Genomic DNA, 19,308 nt, shown 5'->3' on the forward strand with positions numbered 1-19,308 from the left:
TGCTATGGTCCATGGGGTCACGAAGAGTCGGACACGACTGAACAACTGTACTGATATATTATGTACATTATAAAACATACACAAAAATAGAAATTAAAAAAGGATGAGATAAAGATGAAATAAGCAACATTTTTAGAATAATTTTTTATTTTATTAATGGTACAAAGCCCCTTTTTGCTCTCAAGGAAAAAAAATCTTAATATTTTTTAGTGAGAGCACTGTGATTGAATATGTTTCATTATTTTTTAAAATCTTGGTTTAACACTTTGTGATGCTGCGATTCAAAGGTCTGGTTCTAAGTTGAGTTTATTTCGATACTTGGTCTTAATGGCTGCCATAGCTGACGTAGCTGTCATCACACGCGCGTTCTTCTCGGCTTCATTCTGCCAAAGGGGAGTGGGAAGCGTTTATCTCCTTCATGCTCTCCTTCGGCAGGATAGCAGCTGCTCTGGGATTGTGGCTTTCTGTGCTGTGCCTGGCAGAGACTGGCGCAGCACACCCCAGCCAGGGATACTGGGAGTTGTAGTCCAACACAGCTGGAGGGCACAATCCCTAGGGTAGGTTGATACGTACTGTTTTATTTTCTCATTAAAATCCCCAACATGGATTTTGTGTCTTTGTCACTGCTGCTGATGGCACACAATTCTGCTCGCCATGGCCAGTGCTCTGCCGACGCTGGTTTGATGTGCCGTGGGCTTCCGCCCAACATTGGAGGTGGGGCGTGGTTGGATCACTCCCACAGTTACGCCACTGCAGGGAGGATCCTCCTTTCCTCCCCACCGCCAAGGCGGGAAGGAAGCCGGAGGTTAATTTGGGGTCTGGGGCTGCTGCTGAACCAAAAGCCCCCCCCCCCCCACTTGGGGGGTTGAGAAAAAATGTAAGAGCCGAGCTGGATCAGACCAACGGCCCATCTAGTCCAGCATTGTGTTCACACAGCGGCCAACCAGCTGCCCACAGGAAATCCGCAAGCAGGACACGAGTGCAACAGCACCCTCCCATCCATGTTCCCCAGGCACTGGTGTACATAGGCATACCGCCTCTGATACTGGAGGTAGCATACCGCCATCAGGACTAGTAGCCACTGATAGCCTTCTCGGGAATTTGTCTAATCCCCCTTTAAAGCAGTCCAAATTTGTGGCCATCGCTGCATCTTGTGGAAGTGAGTTCCGTAGTTCAACTATGTGCTGCGTGAAGGAGCACTTCCTTTTGTCTGTCCTGAATCTCCCACCAATCAGCTTCATGGGGTGACCCCTTTGGGTTTAGCGTTAGGAGAGAGGGAGGAAAAATCCTGTCTCGCTTTTTTCCAAGCTAAACAGTCCCAGCTGTTGTCCCAGTCTTTCTCCACGGGGGGGGGCGGCGATCGCCCCCCACTATTGCGCTGAGCTCCCTACGGCGCCTCCCGCGCCCCGCGAATCGCTGCCGCGACCTCCTCCCACCTCCAGCCTGAAGCCGAAGGGTTAAAGCCAGCGAGTCTCGCTTCCTAGCGAGGGGTCCAGGCCGCTGCCGCCTGGGCGGTCACTCCCAGCCCCTCCCCTGGGAAACTAGCCTCGGGTTTTCCCACGCGGCCTCCGGCGGACCAGGCGTGAGTGCCGAGCGCGGAGCGGCGGCGGGCGCGACCTCCCTGGTCCCGGGCGGTGGGGGGGCGGCGTAAAGAAAGGAAGCGGGGCCCGGGGCGGCCCGCCCAGCCAGGCGATGGAGGGAACAAAGGCCCGGGGGGGGGGCGGGCAGGCGCACCTGGCTCCCTCCCCCCGCAAGAGGGGTGTTGGGGTGTTTCCTTCCCCTGCTCCGCTCCTCCAGAAGGCGCCAGCAGGGATAACTATTATTTTATTAGCCCCTTTCCGGGCAGGAGCCCTCCCAAGGCAGCGCGCAACCACAGCCTCTCCGAATAAAAACCAGAGCAGCTCCCTTTGGACGCGGGTGGTTCCAGACCGGTTCTTAACTTCTGTAAGAGCGCAAGCCTATGCATGTTTAGCAAAGCCGGATGGGGGATGCTGGGAGTTGTAGGGCCTTTTTCTGTCTCAACATGCATAGGATTGCACCGTAAGGTGCAATCCTATGCATGTTGAGACAGAAAAAAAGTCTGGCAAGTCCCAGCAACCCCCAGGCGGCAAGCGAGTTGTAGGTCTTCTCTCTCTCTCTCTCTCTCTCTCTCTCTCTCTCTAAACATGCATACAGTTGTGCCCTTAAAGGTGTTTCCTCAAGAAGTTACCACAATTTTTGGGTGGAGAAGGAGAAGCTGGGATTTGTAGGACTTTTTTTTCCTGTCTAAACATGCACAGGATTGTGCCCTTGTTTAGAAAACTTATACTCAGTCCTGTGGTTGTCGCTAATTGCGACACTCAGGATGGCTTCCAGTGATTTAAAAATGCACATGGGCCCCCTAAAGATTAATGATGTCCTAAAACCTTAAGAACCAGAGGCAGCAGTAGAGAATAATCTAAAAAACGGACAAAAACCTGGAGATCTGCGCTTGTAGAGCAGGAGAGGGGTCTAGTCTAGCAGTCTTTTGGGGCAGAAGTAGGCTCAGTTGTTGTGGGAAGGGGGCTCAAGGGGAGGAGGAATTATTATTATATTTATTTATACCCCACCTTTTTCCCAATACTGGGACACAAAGTGGCTTACAAAAATTAAAACATATACAATTAAAACATATGAAAGTATACAAAAGTTAAAATATAAATTAAACAACGATACAATTAAAATTATATTAAAACAGCATTTAAAACAGCATTTTAGCAGCTTACCCCCAGGTTCCAACTGTGATCCAAAGGCCTGCTGGAACAAGAATGTTTTAGTCTGCCTCCAGAAGCACATCAAGAAGGGAGCCATCTTAGCCTCCCTGGGAAGGGTGTTCCACAGCCGTGGGGCAGCCACCGAGAAGGCCTTCTCCCGGGTTCCTACCAAACGTGCCAGTGACAGTGGTGGTACTGAGAGAAGGGCCTCCCCAGAAGATCTCAGGACTTGGGCAGGTTCATAAGGGAAGATAAGGTCTTTCAGATAACCTGGACCGGAGCCGTATAGGGCTTTATTGGTCATAACCAGCACTTTGAATTGTGCCTGGAAACAGACTGGAAGCCAGTGAAGCTGTTTTAACAAGGGAGTTGTATGCTCCCTGTAACCAGCCCCAGTCAAATGCGTGTGTGCGCTTGTGCTTGTGGGCATGGATGTATTTGCATAGCAGGGTATGGATCATCATGTATGGCTGTGAGTGAGGTGAAGGTTTGTGCTTCTTAGGTGGAGGAACTCTCAGCCCTCTTGACTGTGTTTTGGTGATTTCCTGTTTGTATTTAGGTGTTATATTTATATCCTGCCTTTCCTCCATGGAAGCCAAAGTGGCATACATGGTCCTCCTCCTTTCTGTTTTACCCTCACAACAACCCTGTGAGGTACGTTACACTGAGCTTCATGGCTGAGTGTGGCCTAGAACCCTGGCCTTCGGAGTCCCAGTCCAACACTCTTAACTGCTACACCACACTGGCTCTCTGTTTTTATAGGGAGGAATCTAGCCATTAGCTGCAATGACTCAGTTTTGCATCTTCCCACTTGGTGAGGGAAATAGTTGCACTCAGAAGGGCCTTGTTACCTTTGCAGGATGTGGTCCCCACCCTAAAAGTTCAGGTGTTTCTTGCCTTAGGAGAAAAATTGGCAGTGGAGAGAAATTGACAGCAGAGCAAGGAGAACCTTCAAGTCTTGTTGGATGCTGTGCTAGAGCATGGATCAAAAATGGAAGAGCAAGACTCGACTGGCCTGAACCGGAAAGAGGCCCCTATACCACCCATCCAGGCTGGGAGCAGCGGGGAATTCTGGGAAAGAACAGTGCAGAAGATCATGGATGGAAAAGCCATCAGATTGGATGTACAGCGGTAGAGATTCAGGCCAGTGAGAAAGGGGAGTTGTATAGATGGATGGTTTTATAATTTGCCCTTTTGTTAGTTAGGTAAGTATGTTTTTTCCAATTTCAGGAATGAAGTTCACTGTGGCCATTGCTCTGACTGTTAAGTTTCCAAATAAAGCAATTAAGCATCTGGATGAACATTTCAGATTGCCATTGTAACTTTCAAAATATAAGTGAGTATAAAATAAAATAAAAACAGTTGCAATTCAAATACAGTATGTGGACTGAATATAATCAGGCCTTGCCTTAAAGAAATTTGCAGCAGAGCAAGGCGCATGCAGTGGGTGTTCCAGTTTGTTTGGCTTTTTTTTTTTTTTAAGGGTTTGGATGGCTTTAAAAGGGGGCTAGACAAATTCATGAAGGAGAAGGCTATCAATGGCTACTAGTCCTGAGGGCTATGTGCTACCCCCAGTACCAGAGGCGGTATGCCTATATACCCCAGTTGCTGGGGAACATGGGTGGGAGAGTGCTGTTGCACTCATGTCCATTTTCTGGGTTTCCTGTGGGTAGCAGGTTGGCCACTGTGTGAACAGAATGCTGGACTAGATGGACCCTTGGTCTGATCCAGCAGGGCTGTTGGGTTCAGCAGGCTGTTCTGAGGGAGATGGGAGTGGGAAGTAGGGTCATTCCACCAGCCCTGCTGAAAGCTTTTTTTTCCTTCTTTACTCCCCATTCCTTTTTCCTTGGTGCCGTGTCCTTTCAGATTATAAGCCTGTGGGAAGGGACTGGCTTCTTTGACTGATTATATATAAGCTGCTCCAGGAGTCTTTTTGGCCAAGGAGTGAAATAAAATTACTGTAAATAAATAAATAAAGCCTTGTAGTTCTGTGGTAGAATACGTATATGCCAAAGGTCACAGGTTCAGCCTCTGGCATCTCCTGTTAAAAGAAAGAAAAAAGTAATGGGAGCTGGAGGGGAAGGATCGGTTAGCAAGTGATGGAGAAGGCACCTGGTGGCGTTCCTGCCTATTTGCCAGTGTGACTACCTTTTCTATAAGGCCCTTCCCACAGCAGGCAGCACCTTCCACCTCGCACACAGTAACGCTGTCACCAAGCCCTTTACCTCAGTTCCCACACCTTTACTTCTCAAGATTTGAGGACACACTGGCTTTTTATTCAGACATATTATTCTATTTATGACTTTTACCCTTGGTAAATACGAGCTGTAAATGTGGGATTTTGAAAAGCAGAGAAATATTTATTATTTACAGAATTACGGTGTTAAGCAGTAAAAAACCACTTTATTCTCCTCCTGCACATAAATAATTGAGTTACAGTAATAAGGCACTCTGGGCACAATCCTGTCTTGATAGGCGGCAGCCTCCGAAGTTGGAGGCTGCTGGGTACCCAATGCAGGGTGGCTGGAACATGGAGGCGATCCTCTGCCGTGCTCTGGCTGCCCTGCATTTTCCCTAGATGGGTGATTTCGTCCCTCAAGGCGCAGCTTCGTGGGTGGGGGTGGAGGGAAGGAGGCTGGGATGTGCATAGGAAGCTGCATAAAGCAGCTTCCGTGGTCTCCTCCCCTCCCCAGGACTGCCCCTTTTCAACGTCTCTGCGCTCCGTTTCTGAGAGAACTGCACCAGCTATGAGAGGTCAGGGGAGGGGAAAAGGCGTGTGGTTTCTGGGTTTCGAGGTTGAATCCCTAGTTCCAACCTCGGTTCCCAGAAACCACACTATCCTATGTCCCCCAGACACTGTCTAGGGGACATAGGATTGTGCTCTAAAAAACCTCTCTCACACAAACACGCTCAATCCCCACTCTAATCCTATAAACACAGATCCTAGGCACTAGCTCATCTCCTCACAGGCACTATCTATCTCTTCCCTAACTAAAATTCCACAGTCCTGCTCCCTGTTTATGTATCACACACTTTTCCCCGCCCCACTCACTCAGCCAGTCATCTCACATATGCAAATACAACATACCTCTTGTCACTCATACCACTCACAGTCTAGATGTATTTACCAGAAATTGTTGTTGTTCAATCATTAAGTCGTGTCTGACTCTTCATGACCCCATGGACCATGGCACGCCAGGCCTTCCTGTCCTCCGCTCTCTTCCAAAGTGTGCTCAAGTCCATATTCATTGCATCGGTGATGCTATCTAGCCATCTCAGCCTCTGCCGTCCCCTTCTCCTTTTGCCTTCAGTCTTTCCCAGCATCAGTGTCTTTTCCAGGGAGTTTTCTCTTCACATTAGGTGGCCAAAATATTTGAGCTTCAGCTTCAGTATCTGTCCTTCCAATGAGCACTCAGGGTTGATTTCCTTCAGGATGGACTGATTTGACCTCCTTGCAGTCCAGGGGACTCGTAAGAGTCTTCTCCAGCACCACAGTTCGAAAGCATCAATTCTTTGGCGCTCAGCCTTCCTTATAGTCCAACTCTGCATATAAGTTAAATAAGCAGGGCGACAATATTCAGCCTTGTCGTACTCCTTTTCCAATTTTGAACCAATCGGTTGTTCATATCCGGTTCTTACTGAAATACAGAGTCATGAAATACAGAGTCAGAGTCGGTGCAGGACACGGAATCATGGGCTCAAGTGACAGGAAACCAGATTCTGGCTGAACATCAGGAAAAAATTCCTGACTGTTAGAGTAATACGACAATGGAGCCAATTACCTGGGGAGGTGGTTGGCTCTCCCACACTGAAGGCGTTCAAGACGAGGCTGGACAGCCATCTGTCAGGGATGCTCTGACTTGGATTCCTGCATTGAGCAGGGGGTTGGATTCTATGGCCTTGTAGGCCCCTTCCAGCCCTACTATTCTATGATTCTATAACATTAATATGTGTGTGTGCACACAGAGAGAGATTCATAACATACGTGTGACATCACACACCTCTTTCTGCTGGAAGACTTCGATACAGTGGGCATAATGGAAACCTGGTGGAATAGAGCAAACCAGTGGGTACTGTCATTTCTGGATATAAATTCTGTAGGAAGGGCAGGGAAGAGTGTACTGGAGGTGGTCTGTAGCAGAGAGAGAGATTTCCTAATACCTGCTACCTTTCCCAATACCTGCTACCCGATCCTTTTTCTAACTGGAGATCCGGGGATTGAACCTGAGACTTTCTGCAGGCAAAGCATGTGGTCTTCCACTGAGCTGTAGTTCCCCCCCACAGACCAAGGGTGGGATATAAATGTTATAAATAAATTGGTGTGTGTGTGTGTGTGTGTGTGTGTGTGTTTGAGGGAATAGACAATTTCTTAGCTCTTGAGCTAGGGGGAATAGGCCTTTATTTATTTGTTTGTGATACTTCTGTACCACTTATTATAATAAAACTCCTAGGCAGTTCAACATAGAAATATTAAAATCACATTTAAAATATGATATTAAAAACAATTAGAATAATAGCACAGAGCACTACAAGGAGCAGTAAGATGGAGCAGTATGATTAATTTAATTACAAGCCAGGGAAAGCCTGGGTGAACCAGTTCATTTTCAGGAGGCGTTTGAAACAGGTCACATTTTCTGCCTCCTGAACTCCATGGGGCAGGGTTTTCCAGGGGGTGGATTCCACTACCGAGAAGGCCCACTGTTGAGGTATTATGTGGCAGCTTTAAGTTTCAGCATCACCAGCAAGGCCTCCTCTTAAAGGTTGCCTGGGTTTATATAAGGGAAGGTGGTTTGCTAGATATTCTGGTCACAGGTTGTTTAGAGCTTTGTATCACAATAACATAACCTAGAAAATGGCTCAGTAGCTAATGTTTTTCTTGAGTGCATGACCTAGAAAAAAGCTTTTGTTTCCATAACAATGGCTTCTGCAGGAACAGCTAGAACAATTTAGCTTTGCCAAAGTAAACTCTGATTACTTGCACAACAGCCCCAGTGTGTTTGTCACAAGCCCTGCTGGACCAGGCTAAAGGCCTATCTAGTCCAGGGTTTTGTCCACACAGTGGTGCACCAGAGAAGCCCATGCACAGAATATGAGTGCAACATCCCCCTCCCACCTGTGTTCCCCTGCAGCTGGTACGGAGACGCATGCTGGCTTTGATTCTGAAGGGAATATATAGCCATTGTGACTAATAGCTGTTGTTCAGCAACCTGTAAGACATTTCTGAGTGGCAAGTGAAATAAAATAGAAAGTCTGGCTTTAGGTCACGCTCAAGGCAATTGGCTGCGAAGAACATGGGACTCTAAGATCAAATATTTCAGCTTTCCCTGACCTGGTGCCCTACAGATACAGTCAGGGCCAGAAATATTGGAGCTAGGATAACTGTTTTGGCAGTTGGCCTCTGTATACCACCACATAGAAGTTGAAAGGAAACACACCCAGATGGGAGTGAAGTCAGGACTTTCAGCTGTAATTCAAGGGGTTTGACAAAAGTGGGGCACTAACCATCCAGGAAGTACAGCCAGTGGCATACCCCCCCCCCCCAGTCATTGGTGGCTCATAAGTAATGGAATGAATGGTTGACAAGCAGCTGCACGGCCAGGTGTGGCCTGTTTCCTGGGTGCCCCATGACCAATCAAGCAGATAAAAGGCCTGGAGGTGGTTCTGAGTGTTACATTTGCATTTGGTAGCTGTTCACTGGAACCCCCAACATGAGGTCCAAAGAGTTGTCCATGAGAGTGAGGGAGGCCATCATTAGGCTGAAGAAACAACATAAACCCATCAGAGAGATAGCAAAAACAGTGGGAGTGGCCAACACAACAGTTTGGAACATCCTGAAAAAGAAGGAATTAACTGGCAAGCTCAGCAACAGCAAAAGGCCTGGCACACCACGGAAGACAACTGAAGTGGATGACCGCAGAATTCTGCTCATGGTGAAGAGGAACCCTTTCACAACATCTAGCCAGGTCAAGAACGCTCTTGAGGAGGGAGGCATGTCATTGTCAACATCTACATTCAAGAGACGGCTTTATGAATGTGAATACAGAGGCTTCACAACAAGGTGCAAACCACTGGTAACCTTCAAGAACAGACAGGCCAGATTAGCCTTTGCCAGCAAACACCTAAAAAAGCCTGCCCAGTTCTGGAATAAGATTCTTTGGACTGATGAAACCAAGATTAATTTATACCAGAATGATGGGAAGAGAAAAGTATGGAGAAGGAAAGGAACAGCTCATGATCCAAAGCATAACACATCATCTGTCAAACATGGTGGAGGCAGTGTTATGGCATGGGCATGTATGGCTGCCAATGGAGCCGGGTCACTGGTGTTTATGGATGACCTGACTGCTGATAAACACAGCAGGATGAATTCTGAAGTGCATAGGGCTATACTTTCTGCTCAGATTCAGCCGAATGCTGCCAAACTGATAGGATGCCGCTTCATATTGCAGATGGATAATGACCCAAAACATACAGCAAAAGCTACCCAAGAATTTCTCAGGGCAAAGACGTGGGATGTTCTTCAATGGCCAAGTCAGTCACCTGATCTCAACCCAATAGAGCATGCTTTTCACTTACTGAAGGCAAGACTGAAGGCAGAAAGACCCACAAACAAGCAGCAGCTGAAGGCAGCTGCAGTAAAGGCCTGGCAAAGCATCTCGAGGGAGGACACTCAGCATTGGGTCATGTCCATGGGTTTCCAGACTTCAGGCAGTCATTGACTGCAAAGGGTTTTCATCCAGGTACTAAAGGCGACCCTTAAGTTTGAAATGATGTTGGCTAGTTCCATTACTTATGAGCCACCAACGATGGGTGTGTGTGTATGCCACTGGCTGCACTTCCTGAATGGTTAGTGCCCCACTTTTGTCACACCCCTTGAATTACAGCTGAAAGTCCTGACTTCGCTCCCATCTGGGTGTGTTTCCTTTCAACTTCAATGTGGTGGTGTACAGAGGCCAACTGCCAAAACAGCTGTCCTTGTTCCAATATTTCTGGCTCTGACTGTATGTTGGACTACAACTCTCAGCTGGCTGGGGCATGCTGGGAGTTGTAGTCCAACACATCTGGAGGGCACCAGGTTGGAGGAAGCTGAAATATAGTATGAATACATAGCCAAAGGTATAAATCCAAATCCAGAGTCCTACGCAGATGACCGGGAACTTTGCCATCAGAGCAGATAAAGGAGCAGATCCTGGATCTGGTGATTCTGGAGCAATTTTTGACTGTCCTGCCCTCAGAAACACAGAGCTTGGGTGAAGGGATGTAGTTCCCAGAGCTGCTTCCAAGCAGTGGCCCCAACAGAGAATTTTCTCTTGAGGCAGTGAGAGGCCGAGATGAGTCTGGTACTTGGGAGTGGTCCCTGAAAGGTGTCTTACGGAACAAAAGTCTTTGCCCTCTTACTGTGTCTTGATCAAAATCTTTGCTGATATTTCAGCTGTCAGGACAGTTCTGGGAGGCGGCCGTAACTTTCACTGAAAAAGGGAGGCTTTGATCTGAAAAGCCCACCAGCAGCAGCTCACGCAAAGGAGGCCACGCAAGAGAATAAAGAGGACGCCGTTATGATGGGTAAGGATTGGGTGTGCCTGAACTCTTTGTGGATTGGAAGTCCCTGGTAGGGCATTTCAGCCCAGGTTTGGGTGAATATTATTAATAAAATTATTTGTAGTTCACTTTTCTGCCCACCAGGATTAGCAATGTACAGTTTAAACCTCAATACAATAAAATAAAATCATAACAGAAAAATATTAAGTAAAAATGGAACTGTCTTTAACAAGTCAGTGAGCAACATTGAAATCCATCAAAGGCCCAGTGCGACTGTACAGTTTTTACTGCCCGTGTGTAAAATTGGGTAAGGATGGAGCCAACCTGAGCTCCTCTGGGGAGGGAGTGCCATAGTTGGGGTGCCGTTATGGAAAGGGCCCTGTCTGATCTAGCCTTTCTTGGCAGTGGGATATAAAATAGGCCCTCTGATGAAGATCAGTTATAAGCAGACTCATGCTTGAATTTGGCATGTATAGGCCAGGGGTGCAGAACCTCAGACCCATGGGCCAAATCCAGCCCCCTGGGGGTTTCCTAGATGGCCACACCCCTTTCCTGCGACCACCAATCCCTGGTGTCTCGGGTTTTGCGCAGTTCCCCCCTACCCTAAAAGGTTGCAATGCCTTTCCTACTGGCAGTAAGAGCTTTAAGCTAATATTGGGGGCCGCGGTGGCTTAGTGGTTAAGACGCTGAACTGCAGACCGGAAGGTTGGCAGGTCAGCAGTTCGAGACCCGAGTGCCGCGTGACGGAGTGAGCTCCCATCTTCAGTCCCAGCTCCTGCCAACCTAGCAGTTCGAAAGCAAGAAATTGCAAGTAGATAAATAGGTACCGCTGCGGTGGGAAAGGTAACAGCATTCCGTGCACCTCGGTGTTCAGTCATGCCGGCCACATGACCACAAAACGGCTTCGGACAGCGCTGGCTCTTCGGCTTAGAAATGGAGATGAGCACCGCACCCTAGAGTCGGACACGACTGGTTGGGGACACCTTTACCTTTTTATGCTGGAATTTGGGGCACGCCCCCTTTGCCTTTGGTCCCGCCCACCACTGGAATGTGGCCTCCGAGAACTTCTCTGAAATGGAATTTGGCCTGCAGGCTGAAAGAGGCTCCCCACCCCTGTTCTAGGCTCATCCCGGCTCCCCACCACCAGCAGCCCCCAACCACCTCTGTGCCTGTGCAGGACTTCAGCGCTTTGCAGGAGAGCAAAGTTCCTTCCATCTCTCCCCTTTGTCCCTTTTGGGGGGCAGAGGGAGGTGTGGGATGGGACACCAAGTCACCAAACTTTAAAAACATGGATCACACGAATTCATGGAGGACAAGGCTATCAGTGGCTGCTGGTCATGATGGCTAAGTATTACCTCCAGTAACAGGAGCACTATACCTGTGTATACTGGTTGCTGGAGAACAGAAGCGGAACAGTGCTGTTGAACCCAGGCGGTTCCCCATCCGGCCGGCCAGCTTCTTCTGCTGTTCTCTCCAGTCAGTGATAGGAGATAAGAGGGCATTTAAAGGCAATTAATCTTGAAATGTCCTGCATATAATTGAACTAGTGCTTTTTATATAAATTAATTATTTACAATAGTTGTATACCGCTCCACATCTAAACAGATTCCGGAGCGGTGAACAAGAGATAAAATGAACAAAAGATAAAAAGAATGAAATGTGATATTAAAATTATTCTTTAGAAAGCAGAGTGCCAATAAAACCAAGGCTGGTTATCCAAAGAAGTCTTCCTGGAAAAGAGCTGTTTTCAGGAGGCACTGGAAACCACCCAGTATTGGTGCCTGCCTGACCTCCAGAGGCAGGGAGTTCCATAGGAAGGGAGCCACCACGCTGAAGGCTCTTCTCTGGGTGGACTCCAGTCGGTCCATAGGTCCATGTGGAATGACCAGGAGCGAGCCCTCTGATGACCTCAGTGACTGGGAAGGTTGACAGGGGAGAAGGCGCTCTCTCAGGTATCCTGGTCCCAAGTTGTTTACGGCTTTGTACACTAGTACCAAAACCTTAAACCTGGCCCAGTAGTGAATAGGCAGCCACGAGAGCAGTGGCATAGGGGGAAATGCCATGTAGTGCACCCTTCCCCAGTGTGACGCCCTCCAGTTGGGCTACAACTCTCATGATCCCTGGCCAGTGGCTCAGGGTGATGGGAGCTGTAGTCCAAGATATTTGGACAGCGCCAGGTTGGGGAAGACTGATCTGGTGTATTTGGGGAAAGGGGACGCTTAGGATGTGTTTTACCCACTCCTCCGTAATGGAGAATCATAGAATAGTAGGGTTGGAAGGGGCCAACGAGGCCATCGAGTCCAACCCCCTGCTCAATGCAGGAATCCGAGTCAGAGCATCCCTGACAGGTGGCTGTCCAGCCTCGTCTTGGATGCCTCCAGTGTGGGAGAGCCCACCACCTCCTAGGTCATTGGTTCCATTGTCGTATTGCTCTAACAGTCAGGAAGGTTTTCCTGATGTTCAGCCGGAATCTGGCTTCCTGTCACTTGAGCCCATTATTCCATGTCCTGCATTCTGGGATGATGGAGAAGAGATCCTGCCTTCCTCTCTGTGGCAACCTTTCAAGTACTTGAAGAGCACTATCGTATCTCCCCTCAGTCTTCTCTTCTCCAGGCTAAACATGCCCAGTTCTTTCAGTCTCTCTTCATAGGACTTTGTTTCCAGTCCCCTGATCATCTTTGTTGCCCTCCTCTGAACCCTCTCCAGTTTGTCTGCATCCTTCTTAAAGTGTGGTGCCCAGAACTGGACACAGTACTCCAGATGAGGCCTAACCAGTGCTGAGTAGAGGGGGACTAGTACGTTCCAGGATTTGGAAGCTATGCTTCTATTAACGCAGCCCCAAATAGCATTTGCCTTTTTTGCAGCCACATCACATTGTTGGCTCATATTCAGGTTGTGATCTACCACAATTCCAAGATCCTTCTCACTTGTAGTGTTGTTGAGCCAAGTATCCCCATCTTGTAACTGTGCATTTGGTTTCTTTTTCCTAGGTCCAGAACTTGGCATTTATCCCTATTAAATGTCATTCTGTTGTTTTCTGCCCAGCGCTCCAGTCTATCCAGATCACTTTGAATTTTGTTTCTGTCTTCCAAAGTATTAGCTATCCCGCCCAATTCTGTGTCATCTGCAAATTTGATCAGCATTCCCTGCACCTCCTCCTCCCAAGTCATTAATGAAAATGTTGAAGACCCCTGGTCGACTTTGCCAACCTGTTGCCCTCCAGATGTTTTGGACTACAACTCCCAGAATTCTGGTCCCGGTCTGCAAATGGCCCCTACCATTCGTGTGATGCAATACAGTGCTTCCAGGGGCAAGCCCCAAAATGAATGGAAATGCTCGTTTCTGGAAGTGCCGGAGCCCTGCCCCTTCCAGAAATGGGTGTTTCCGTTTGTTTCGGGGTTTGCCCCTGCATATGCTCCATCGTGTCACTCAAGCAGCAGGGTCTGCTTGTGGACTGGAACCAACAGGGCTGGCCGCATGCAGAAGGCATGAATTGGATACTGCCTATTGTGTTTGTTAGGGGACTGGAGGCAGGACACCTTTTTTTTTACCTTCTCCATTGAAGTGAGTTTTTGCACCCTAATCGGAGGTGCCATTGTTCACTTTAGTTCTCTTTGTCTCTCCCTCTTTATTACAGAAGGCGATGGGCAGGAGAGTGAGAATAAGGGGGAACCTTGGGCAGTATCAGAAGAAAAAGCCGAGGATCCGGAAATGCAAGGGGAATCTGGAAATTGCTCAGAGACACAGGAGGGAAACCTAGCACAGAAGCAGGAGAATAAATCCAGTGATGATCACAGTGGGGATAAGTCCCTTACAATTCAAAATGAAAAAAGCCATGGAAGGAGAGCATATAAGTGCCCTGTGTGTGCCAGCACCTTCAGTAGTGAATTAAACCTTGAGGGACATCAGCGAACGCACACAGGGGAGAAGCCATATACATGTTTGGAGTGTGGAAAGAGCTTCAATTGGAGCACCAATCTTGTTAGACATCAAATAATTCATAGAGGGGAGAAGCCGTACAAATGCACAGAGTGTTGGAAGAGCTTCAACTGGAGTACACACCTTATAAGACATCAAAGGATCCACACAGGGGAGAAACCCTACATCTGCCTCGAGTGTGGAAGGAGCTTCAGTTCGAGCACAAGCCTCGCGTACCATCAAAAAATCCACTCAGGGGAGAAACCATATACATGCTCAGAATGTAGCATGAGCTTTTGCGTTAAATCAAGCCTCATGAGACATCAGAGAATCCACACGGGGGAGAAGCCATATATATGCTTTGAGTGTGGAATGAGCTTCACCGCAAAGTCGGACCTAACTTTACATCAAAGAATCCACACAGGGGAGAAGCCATATACATGCTCGGAGTGTGGGAAGAAATTTGGCAGGAGAATAAATCTCACTTCGCATCAAAGAATCCACACAGGGGAGAAACCATACAAATGCTCAGATTGCGGCAGAAGCTTTCGGAACACATCCCACCTTCAAAGACACCGGAGGATCCACACAGGAGAGAAACCATATAAATGCTTGGCATGTGGAAAGCAGTTCAGTCGATGTGAACAACTTTCTTCTCATCAAAGAATTCATGTAGGGGAGACCCCATAAGAGTGCCTGGAACATGGAAAGACCTTCAGTCGAAACACAATCCTTACTTCATATCAAAGAATGTGCTTGAGTTACAGATCGCATAAATAAGTTCCGAAAAAGGAGCTGTATTAATCTGTAGCAAAAATCCCTCAGAGGCCGGCAGCACCTTAAACATGAACGGATTTATTATGGGAAGGTCTTTCCTGGGGTGTATTTGATGAAGGAGTTCTCTTATGTCACACTGTGCTGGCCAGTCCCAGCACTGGAGCCCTTATCCAGATTTTTGTTTTGTTAAAGTTGCAAAGAATAGCATTCACTGGCCCCCACCCGTGAATCCTGAGTAAAGAGAGGCACAAACACCAGAAAAGCGACACATGTATTAAGCAGTGATAGGATATTGCTCCCTTCTTGCACCTGAAGGTGTATCAGTCTAGATCCCAACAGGAAGGTGGGTTGGTAAACCCCAGGTTGGTTATAAATCACCATCCATGTATCCGATGCCTTAGAGTTATATAGGCAAAAATAGACAAGTCCCTGCCCACAAGGAGCTTACAGTATAAAAGCGACAATAGGGAAAACAGAGGGAGGGATACACATGGGCAAATGTTCTGTGGATTGTACTTCGCATAGTGCATCGTTAAACTGTGGAACTCACTACCACAGGATGCAGTGATGGCCACCAATTTGGATGGCTTTAAAAGGGGGTTGGACAAATTCCTGGAGGAGAAGGCTATCAGTGGCTACTAGTCTTGATGGCTCTGTGCTTCCCCCAGTACCAGAGGCAGTGAGCCTATGTGCACCAGTTGCTGGGGAACATGGGTGGGAGGGTGCTGTTGCGCTCCTGTCCTGCTTGTGGGTTTGTGGTCGACAGACAGTTGGCCACTGTGTGAACAGAATACTGGGCTAGATGGACCCTTGGTGTGATCCAGCAGGGCTCTTATGTTCTTAAAGACCCTGGTCCAGGATATGCAAGGAGAGGTCTGGAGAAGGGGGTAGTGTGAACAGATGTAAAGGAGGAAGGCAAACCTCCTATATTTTTCTCTGTGACAAAGAAATCGGGTTGCCGCCGTTTGCCCTCCTGGATTTGGGGATCAGAGGATGCTAGAGAGCCAGTCCTGTGCCACTGCATGTTAGAAAGTTCCCATATCTGCCAGTCTCCCTCCCTCTGGGCAGCTCATTGCTGAGGAAGGCTAATAGGCTATCCCTCTGTGCCAGGCTCACTGCCTGGCTGCCTTTCTGTCTGCCTTCTCCAGGTACTTGCCAGCCCTTGAAGTTGAGGGATGATGATAGACGACAACAATAAATAAATGAGCAGGTGTCTTAGGATGGCACAATATACTTCTGGCTGTTTTGATTGTTGTTGCAAATGGGCTTATAGCTATGATTTTGCCTGCCTAACCTGCTGGGTGATCAGAGGCTTAACAAAAGAGATGAATGTTTCTTGATGGCTCTAGCCTTTGGGATGTGACACCCATCAGATAAGGGGAACGGGAAAAGAGAGACCAGGGGCAGGAGATTTTGCAGTTGTGAATTCACTCGCTAGCAGAGACTGGAGTATGTAGCTGGAGTTGGCCAAGAGTGAGGTGTCGTTCAGTTAAGTTCCTCTCTTTGGGAACCTGATAGTTAGCAGTTGTGCTACCTGTTTTTTAAAGCCGTGCTTCTAATATTGTCCCCATGTATTTTGTAAGTAAACCAATGCCGCAATGACACTGTTAGCCTACAGTTCTCTCTCATTCAAAGGAAACTCAGTCCTGCAGCTCTGAGAAGTAGGGACTGATTAACGATATGCAGGAGAAAGCATGTAATGAATTTTTAAGGCTTAGACCTTGAGGTTCCACCATGGCTACTAGCCATGATGGCTATATGTTCCCTCCAGTCTCAGAGGCACCATACCTCTGTATACCAGTCGCTGGGGAACATAAGCAGGGCACCGCTGTTGCGCTCATGTTCTGCTTGGGCACTTCCCAGGAACATCTGGCTGGCCGTTGTGGGAGCAAAATGCTGGACTAGAGAGGCCTTTGATCTCATCTAGCACGGCTCTTCTTACGTTCTAGATTTTTTCCAAAATATAAGAGAGATTCTTTTAAAAATTAGAAAACACTTAGGGTTCATGATGGACAGTTTTGCTTTTCTTGTTGTGCTTTTCTTGTATTTTTATTGCAATGCAATTATTTTTTAAGTTGTTAGCTGCCCAGAGAAATCTGTTACAGGGGGCAGCATATAAATACAGTAAATAAATAAAGTGTTGGAACTTCCGAATGAATAAATAAAATTCTCCAAAAGCCCATTCCTCATCTGGGGCAAGTATGGTCACGCTGCTCTGGGGAGTGTTAAAGGTTATTGTATTACCGAGACTAGTTTCTGTGACTGGAAAGCCAACAGGGCTGCTTCTCAGGGGGTTTTCCTATGACAGAGACTGAAGACTTGAAGCTGACTGCCTCAAGGCCAAACCCACCATCCACTTCAGCTTCCCACCATCTGACGACTGGCACTCCTGAGTGCTTGGGCGGAGTGCTTTGTGAAATCCTGGCATCTGTAATAGGGATGCAAACTCTGGCCAGTGTATGTTTTATATTTGATTTTTAAAAATGAATCCCTGCCGGCTCTGGGGATATCCAAGGTTGCTTGGGGGTGAACTCTGCCCTTGTGTCAGTTTGCAAATGCTATCTTCGGTTTCACTCACTCTAGCGGAATGAAACGGTTGCGGCCACAGCCTAACCATGGGGACAAATTGTTCAGAAAGCAGACAGGAAACTATGGCAGCCCAGGACTGCTGTTTTTAAGCAAACAGGATGTGTGGTAAGGGCAGCCGCTATTTTCCAAACACCTAAGCAAGCGAGAAAGGGAAGCAGCATCACTCTACGTGCAGCCATTCTGGGCTGCCCCAGCACCCTCTCCCTTTCGCCTTCCCTAGGGGAGCTGGGAAAGGGGAAATTTTGGAGAGAAACACTGAGGCCCCCATCCCAAACACTAGTCATGTTCAGCTATTGTGTTTTGCACACAGTTAATGACCCAGCGCTCTGGGTTGATGTGATGCCCCTTTCTGTCTGTGTTTCAGCACTGAGGGAGATGTGCGTCCTCTTCCTCGATAACCTGCAGAGCATCATTGTCAGTGGTTATTGGAGCAATCCTGGACATGCTGACTCAGAAGTAAGCCCCACTGAGTTCAATGGGGCTTACTCCCAGGTAAGTGTGATAGCAGCCTACTGATGTCAGCCACCGTCTGATATCTTACAAAATCCATGTTGCTGTCATACTTCTATTAGGCCAACCAAAAGATAGCACCCCCCCCCCATTGTGCAAGCTTTCAAAATCCCCACGTCTCTTCCTCAGGCAAGATCTTCTACAAGGCGGCGGGGGGGGGGGGACACTAGATGAAGTCACGTGGGAGGGGCCATAGTTCAGTGTGACAGAGCACACGCTTGGCATGCCGAAGGTCCCAGGTGTGATCCCCGGCTTCTCCAGGTAGGGCAAGGAAAGAATCCTGCCTGAAACCGTGGAGAGCTGCTGCCAGTCAGTGTTGACAATACTAGATGTGCCCGTGGTCTGACTCAGCATAAGGCAGCTTCCGATGTTACTACGTCTGCAAATCCAGACAAGTTAGTCCCAGTTGTGGTGTGGGAGGAGCAGTCAGCAGGTCATGTGATGGTTACAGGATGGCTTTGCTGCTGCCCACGCTGGGAAGAAGGGAGGGGAAGAGATGTTGCCATGTGTGATCCTCCTTCCAACCTGCAACGCGAGCATTACAACACTGGGCTACACTGCAGTGTTGTAGCAGACTAGTGCTGGGAAGGGGCTGTAGCTTAGTGGTAAGGGCACCTGCCTCCATGCAAAGGGTCCCAGGTCGAAGATCCCCGGCATCTCCAGCTGAGAAGTCATATGTTTAAATAACCACAAATGCATAAACCAAAAATACCTAAATACAGATATGCATACTCAAACTCTATAATACAAAGTTTAAAATAGCAACAACAACAAAAAGTGGCAATACTTTACAATGAGAGATACCCACAAGTATACTCATAAGAGTGGCTGGGTGACCAGCCAGATGGGCGATTAATAAATTTAATAAATAAAATAAAAAATAAGTATACAAGAGTTAAGAACTGCTGATACATTAAGGGTGCAATCCTATGCAGGTTTAGACAGAAAAAAGTCCTACAACTCCCTGTCTAAACCTGCGTAGGATTGCGCCCTAAAACCTTGAAGCCGTGTTTCATCATCACAGTCCATCCTATTAACTTCCACAAATCATCTTCTCAACTTTTGGGCAGCCACTGCAAAACTCGCTGATCTGTTGCAAAAGTTGTCAGCGCCAGAGAGCAAAAATATAACTTCAGCGTGATCATCACCCTCTGAAATGCCCCATGACACATTCAAAGTAAACTTTGCCCTAGGTTCAGAATACAAGGATCAATGTAAGAAATAATGACAGAGATCCTCTGTT

At 47.8% G+C, this 19,308-nt stretch overlaps 1 protein-coding gene across 2 annotated transcripts; it reads left to right on the plus strand.

Annotated features, from left to right (window-relative positions):
- Positions 1-1,535: 1,535 nt before the first annotated feature.
- On the plus strand, positions 1,536-18,969 carry LOC146356287 (uncharacterized). Of its 2 annotated transcripts, none has more exons than XM_084831785.1 (3): positions 1,536-1,582; positions 10,165-10,295; positions 13,909-18,969. In XM_084831785.1, exons 2-3 carry the CDS (start codon positions 10,289-10,291, stop codon positions 14,877-14,879), a joined length of 978 nt encoding a protein of 325 aa, XP_084687911.1. In that variant the 5' UTR covers positions 1,536-1,582; positions 10,165-10,288; the 3' UTR covers positions 14,880-18,969. The 2 variants fall into 2 exon arrangements, with proteins under 2 accessions (XP_084687911.1, XP_084687910.1); XM_084831784.1 differs by lacking the exon at positions 1,536-1,582 and adding an exon at positions 2,147-4,068.
- The last annotated feature ends 339 nt before the right edge of the window (positions 18,970-19,308 follow it).

Source organism: Heloderma suspectum, chromosome 2, assembly GCF_057233095.1.
Source record: "Heloderma suspectum isolate Gila_16-S chromosome 2, 16-S_ref, whole genome shotgun sequence".
NCBI lineage: Eukaryota > Metazoa > Chordata > Lepidosauria > Squamata > Helodermatidae > Heloderma > Heloderma suspectum.